The 6,916-nt window shown below is 34.6% G+C and overlaps 2 protein-coding genes across 8 annotated transcripts; one reads left to right on the top strand and one right to left on the bottom strand.

Annotated features, from left to right (window-relative positions):
• Nucleotides 1-976: 976 nt before the first annotated feature.
• LOC127100550 (RHOMBOID-like protein 13) lies at nucleotides 977-2,582 on the top strand. Its single transcript, XM_051037772.1, has one exon. The coding sequence runs from the start codon at nucleotides 1,514-1,516 to the stop codon at nucleotides 2,327-2,329; it is 816 nt and encodes a 271-aa protein (XP_050893729.1). The 5' UTR covers nucleotides 977-1,513; the 3' UTR covers nucleotides 2,330-2,582.
• A 1,000-nt stretch (nucleotides 2,583-3,582) lies between these two features.
• Nucleotides 3,583-6,482, bottom strand: LOC127100547 (protein ENHANCED DISEASE RESISTANCE 2-like). 7 transcript variants are annotated; one of them, XM_051037769.1, is made up of 4 exons: nucleotides 6,288-6,432; nucleotides 6,082-6,112; nucleotides 5,728-5,840; nucleotides 3,583-4,994 (listed from the first exon to the last, which is right to left on the bottom strand). In XM_051037769.1, the coding sequence occupies exon 4, from the start codon at nucleotides 4,987-4,989 to the stop codon at nucleotides 4,096-4,098; it is 894 nt and encodes a 297-aa protein (XP_050893726.1). In that variant the 5' UTR covers nucleotides 4,990-4,994; nucleotides 5,728-5,840; nucleotides 6,082-6,112; nucleotides 6,288-6,432; the 3' UTR covers nucleotides 3,583-4,095. The 7 variants fall into 7 exon arrangements, with proteins under 7 accessions (XP_050893726.1, XP_050893727.1, XP_050893728.1 ...); XM_051037770.1 differs by having other exon boundaries at nucleotides 5,755-5,840; XM_051037771.1 differs by lacking the exon at nucleotides 6,082-6,112 and having other exon boundaries at nucleotides 6,288-6,436.
• Nucleotides 6,483-6,916: the final 434 nt, after the last annotated feature.

Here is a 6,916-nt window from a genome sequence, read left to right as displayed (position 1 = left end):
CAAGGGGGTACCACCTATAGATTTAGCCGACGACATATGTTTCGATTCGTTTTAATTTCTTGTTTAACCGAATAAATAATTGTATGTAATTGTGTCTCAATATAAATGAAGTGTTATATATTCACCTTTTGTTCATATTTTGTCTTTATGCATTTTTTATCTTCCCCATGACAACATTTGTGTTTTTGTCAATGGAAAAATAGGTTATATTTTAGTGTTCTGTTTTGAAATTGGTTCAGGACAAATTCCAGAAATGCATCTTCTGAACAAGATAATATGGTGTGATTCCTGAGTTATATCTCCGGAATCGATATGTCAGTAAATGAGTGGTCCATATTGATCTTTGCCTTCTATAAATTTAGGTACTCTTATGTTATATCACACAAACTGAAAATTTCTCAAATGTCACAAATAAACATCCATTGGTATGTCGCAAATGTCTCATTCTCCGGCTCTACACTCGGGCGAACGTTTAAGCTCACTAATTTCATCTCCTTCGAAGATATCTAAGACGAAATCCATTATCTTCTATCTTACGGAGACAACGAAGGATTGTGAAGCTCAAGTACCGTTCCTCGTCGATTGACAACGGAGGGAAGATTGAGTTCAGCAAATTTGAGCTTAAGACGCAAGCGGGTGTTAGGGCTATGTATAATACGTATTTCCGTTTCGAAACAAAAGTTTCGCTCAAGTTGGAAGCGACGCTACAAATATCAGTCGAAGATATTCTTAAGATGTGCAAGCGTCCTCCAGGATATTGAAATCTAATATTATAGTTTATGTCGAAATCATCATTGTAATGTTTATTTTATGTTATGAATGTCATTTCATTTTGAAAAATTATTTTTCTATTGAGTCGGATATTGGTATGTCTCTCCAAAAATATAACTACCTTATTAAATGTGTGTTGAAATACGTTCGGAGATGCATTTCGCAACTCTAAAATCAATGGATGACGTAAGAAATACTTTAATAAATTGTTATTACGAAGATATAGATGAAAAATTGGTAATTAAAAACTCACTTACTTCTTCAGGAAGCTTAGGCCATTCAACAACAATAAGGAACCGTCTAGTAGCTGAATCAAGATCAGTCTTCTTCTCAATCCGATTCTTCATTTCTCACAACAAAAACCCCATTTTCGCTTCCCGAATCTCAGTACAAGCCCTTTAACCGTTTCACACAATTGAGATTCTTCACTGTTCTGAAGACAAAGACGCATCCTTTCTGGTATTGTTTTCGCGCAGTCCATTTTCTTTTTGGAGATAAGTTTCTGTTTATATGGTTAACGAAGATTGTACAATTTTTCATTTGATGGGTCTCGCTGATTTAAGTGTTTTCTAGAAAGGGAAAAAAAGTGAATAAAAACCCTTGAATTTGAGAGTATTTGATTGTATAAAATTTTGGGTTTTGTTTGATTGAAATTTTACTCACCCTTTTTGCTAAAGTGTTAATTTTTTGGAATTGCTTGCTCAAGTGTAGAAATTAGAAGTGATTTTAGGGATTTGGGGAAATGGGGAAGCCTTTGATTTATGAGATCTTGGAAAAACCAGCAACAAGTTGTGTTATTGGAATATGTAGTGCAATTTGGTTTTATATACAGAAGAAAAACATTGGTTATTCACATGTTGGTTTGAGTTATGAGACTGCAATTGAAGGACAATACTGGCGAATAATCACTTCTGCATTTTCTCATATAAGTATAATTCATCTTGTTTTCAATATGAGTGCACTATGGAGTCTTGGTGTGGTAGAGCAATTGGATCATGTTGGTCTTGGTGTTGAGTATTATTTGCAGTATACACTTGTGTTGGTTGTAGTATCAGGAATGTTGGTTCTAGCAATGTATCATTTGTTGATTCAAAGATTCAAGGTTGAGTATTTTCGTCGAGTGACGGCTGTTGGTTATTCCTGTGTTGTTTTCGGTTGGATGACGATTCTTTCTGTGAAGCAACCTTCTTCGAAGCTGGATCTCTTTGGATTACTTTCGCTTCCTATTAGTTTCGCTCCGTTTGAATCGCTTGTTTTCACTTCGATTATTGTTCCTCAGGCAAGTTTTATCGGTCATTTATCTGGGATTGTTGTTGGATATGCTATAGCTTGGGGTTTGATTCACGGGATGACGAATTACTGGGCTCTTTCGTTATTGGGTTGGATTATTGTTGTCTTTGTTTTTAGTTTGAAGAAATCTGGTGCATATGAACTCAACTTCATTGATATTGAATCTGTTACTGATCCTTCGTTACCGTCTGTACGGTTTCTGGCATCCAGCAATGGCAGAACCCTGCAGATGAATGCATTGCCGGATGGAAATGTTGAAATTGTCTAATATTGAACTGATATATCATTGTTATGTAACCTCGACAATATCAAATTTGATAGCAATATGACTCCAATTTTTCCGATATAGAATTTGTTCAAAGCTTCGTTAATATTTGTTTCAAGAGTTTGCACCTTTAGCTTTATGATTATGAATATTTGTATGCCAATTTAATGAAAGTGACATTGCTCCTTGCAAATGTCCTGCTACATTGCTCCTTTCAAGAGTTTAACATGCTAATGTATTTCTGTTTTCTTACTAAGCTTATTGTTGATGTTGTTTTTGCTGTCATGGAATGATGATTATTCATTGTGTAAATATTCAAATAGAAACTCCGAACATAGTTGGGACAAAAAGTTGTTCTTCCTATGATTGTAGCCATGAATTTGGGTCTTCATTATGTAAAATCATATTGACAAACAATTGGTATTGCACTGCATCAAAAAATCTCTGTATTTTGGAATCAAAACTTAAGTTAGTTTATAAATAATGACAAAAGTGTGAATTGTAAATGTTGATCGGTGTTCTATTACACTAAAAAATCTTGCATCTCACATTGTTTAAGAATAAAAAATTTGAATGCTCACACACAAATATGAGGATAATATCACTGAAATGCAATGTTGTGAATTTGTGGTAGGAATAAAAGAATAAATTTGACAATTTATGCTTAGCCATGGAAGTATCTAGCTTCTACAATGATTGTGATTGTTTTTTAAATGAAAATATTACTGTTATAATTCAACTACTGTTTTTAAAATAAAAATCGAAGATGTTGAAAGAAATCCTGTTGGAACTGTTTTCCTATGGACATGATTCATAATTTTCTGCATGAATAAGGCATTTCATTCTAAGTGATATTCATATTAGTCATCTTTAACTTTAATCTAGGTCGCAATTGCACAAATTAAATGCAACCAAAAATTCTTCAAAAGATCCATTCTTGAAGTAAACTAACCACAAATAATCACAGAATTTTTGCTTAAAACAGATTAAAGTCAGAATACAAATTAGTTTTAAGTTCAGAGTATTAGTTATTTAATTAAAAAGGCCAACCCAATTGCTCATGAAAATCAACTTAAATCATGTGTGATTTGTTTTTCTTTTAGTAGAAATGTGGCACACTGATTATGAAAGACATAATTGGAATGAAGAGAGAATAACCAGACAACATATGTCATGATTTTAGTTTGTATACAAAGACTTCTTTTGTCAACTATAAATCTATTTCAAAGATAAATTATTAAACGAGAGATACATAATAACCAGAAATACAAACAAAATATTTTGATGCCACTTTAATTTTCTGTAGCCATATAAGATAACAAGCTCTTTTGACGCGATTTACTCGAAGCCAGAGAAGAAAGATAAAATGTTGTAATCAAGATGAGGTTGTAAGAAAGACATGATTCTAGTAATTGTGTTTACAAGCCTACAACTATAAATGTCATAATAAATTAACTAAAATACAAGCAAGCTACTGATGGAACCAAAAATCGAATAGGCTCATTTTCTTTCAACTCTCATGTATGTTTGGATTGCCATCGAAAACTGTTCAACTTATGTTTGCAAAGCAAAACATGAGTATAGCTCTTGTTCGGTTTTCACCCGGGAACATTTGCAAACTAAATTTTTACCTTCATATCACACGCAGTTGAAATGGATTCAAACTTAAGTATGCAAATATAACCCTTGTTTGAAATTTGAGTTGGAAACACTGCATATGTACGTATGTTTGGACCCAAAATATCTATACAACTTCTTGATCCGCAATTTTAATTAGACTTTTGTGAGCTCGAAGAACCGTCTTCTTGAGAACCCGAATGAAGAATGTGCCCAATTGAATACCACAATCTTGTGGGCAAAGATTTTTGTAAACTAGCAGTGCTGGAAACAGACGATGGCTCAATTGGTCTAGCAGAAGCAGGATCAAGGTTCGAAAATCTGAATGCACCCAAGAGTTTTTCTGGAAGCTCTGATTCAGTTTGTCCCTCTATAAGAAAAGCCAGGTCAACCGTCAAAGTTGTCACATAACCAAATGCCAAATGAACTATTGCAGATGCGACCATAGAAGATCCAATATCAATATCTACTTCCATGAAATTCTTTGTCACGCTGTATTTACATGAAAGTGCATGCCCAATTATGCAAATTGCTTGCTCCCCAACTGCTTTTCTCACAATCCAAGGACCATTAACAATATTGGCAATCAACTTGAGTCTTGAGTTTCTAAAAGCATCATCACCTTTCAAGAATCTGTCCATTAGTGACCCCTCAACAATAGGCTCTTTGTTTGTAAAATATGCAACAGCGCTATAGTTATCTTTGGTTGGAAGTTGAAGATTGAATGCCCACACGAAAGGCCTATCGCCATCGGGAAACTCGTTTTCAATCACCTTCCTAACTCTGCTATTTGGATGCTTTAATATCTCACCGATTTTTGTTGAACTTGTTATCCAATCAAATCCAAGAGGTTTGAGCAGATAACCGCTTGCTGGAATCTTAACTTTTGTAGTAAAATATTCAGGACCTCTAACCATGAATGCATCTCCAGGTGGCGAAGTCCAACCATTTGAACACTTACCTGGATCAAGAAATGGAATGGCACCTTCAGATCTTATTCTATCTATCCATTCAGATTCGTTTTGATCCTCTTGGTTGGCCATCATATGTACTGTTTTCAAGTAATAGACAATATAAGCTCATGGGATTACAGATACTAACACAGTAAAAAAGGTAAAGAAGAGCACATTTCTAAACAACCACGCATGACAATGGAAAATTATTGTGTTTTTGTCTGGAAATACATATCCAGGCGACAAAAAAGTGTTCGTTTTGGAATGTGTACTTCCAAAGTGACGCAGAGGGTGAAGAAAGTTCCTCTCAAGAAAAATGATTCATGTCACGGTCAGCCCAATATGCTAAACAATCAAAAGCTCGTGTGAGTGTAGGGCCTCAATGTCAAGAAAATAGATTTAGAGGCCCTTGTGTGAGTTCTGTAACACGAAAGGTCAAGTTGCACATGGATTCATGATCTATTTACTACAGGAAAAACTTGCCTAATTTAGGAACTTGCTAGTTTGACCCTTTGACAGAGCTGATGGCAATGGACAATGGTCTAAAAGTGCATAAAATTTGGTAAATAGGGTTTTAAAACACAGTCACCGTTTTTATGTTAAAGAACAAATTATGGTTATTTCACACCGCGACAGCCGCAATCAGTACCGAAATCGCAAAAGCCTTTACGCGATCGCGACAGCCGCAATCAGTGTCGTGATACCTGTACCGGCCGAAATCGCAAAAACCTTTACGCGATCGCGACACGGCCGTTTTTTAAAACCCCGGCAAATCCTACAAGTAAAGAGAAAAGAAATACGAAAGAACTCAAATAAAGGCTCTCAATTTACCTAGTTAGACGCTATTCATCATCTCACCTTTCCTCCAAATTTCTTCCTGGAATAAATAAATCAACTATAATAATGACAATTCCTTTCTTGCATTCTTGAAGTCTATTATTTTCCTATACATACACAAATAAGAAAGGTATTATTTACAATTACGACATAGACCACACTTTCATCTCCATATGCTAACAATGAAACCTATGAAATTGAGCTATTTTATGATGATTGATGATGATGCATGTTAATTAATCTTAGACTTGGGACAGAATTAGTAAAGAAAAATCATTTAAAACCATTTTCAACAAAATGCAACAACAGGAAAACAGAGTAAACAGGTGAATTTATAAATGCAACAACCTTGAACAACGGAGATTCAATTAAACATGACCTGTTTGAGCAACAACCACAGAAAACATGATGATGATGATGATGATGATGGAAATCGAACAATAGATAATTCAATATAATATAAACCTATTTTGCAGCGAAATTAATGATTCTGGTAAATGAAACCGTGATGAGGTAGCGTGAGTGTAGAAGGAAGATATAATAGAGATACGTACGCAAAGCGGTGTGAGGAGGTTCGGGTGCAACAGAATCTAGATCTGGAATTAGGGTTTTGTGGTGTAAATTTAGGATATGCTTTGCTTGTTTGCTTGCTTCAGGATCAGGAAGGAATACCTGTAAATCAAGATGCTTTTCCACTCTCTTTAGAGTGAATTGACAATTCATCCACAATATTAGTTATTATACGTGGGACTTTATTAATTTGATACATAGATGTAATTTGGAGTAACGTTAGGGTCATTTTGGCCTATAAAGGTAAAAAAAAAATAGGGCCATTTTGGTCTATAAAAGAAAAAAAAATTAGGGTCATTTTGGTCTATACAAGTAATAAATTCATTCATTTTTTATTTATTTTTAAACTAAGTAGTCGGCCGACTAATCTATCTATCAATCTCATGGTCTAGTAGTGGAGTTTGTTATACCCCAAAATTTGTCCTCCATCTTTCACCTTTTCATCTCAACCTTTGACCTAAGATTCATCTGTACCTATTCATGTTTCATTCATATGCATCATGCATTCATGTTAATACAAACATCATAGATTCAAAGCTGGTGGTTGATCCAAACTAGGGTTTTATTTTAGCATTGGAGTGTGGCTCATCATATGAGGGAAAATTCTAATTTC

The sequence above is a fragment of the Lathyrus oleraceus genome, chromosome 7 (genome assembly GCF_024323335.1).
Source record: "Lathyrus oleraceus cultivar Zhongwan6 chromosome 7, CAAS_Psat_ZW6_1.0, whole genome shotgun sequence".
In the NCBI taxonomy this organism is placed as follows: domain Eukaryota; kingdom Viridiplantae; phylum Streptophyta; class Magnoliopsida; order Fabales; family Fabaceae; genus Lathyrus; species Lathyrus oleraceus.
The sequence above is the reverse complement of the archived record's forward strand: the minus strand, read 5'-3'. Positions and strand labels throughout refer to the sequence as shown.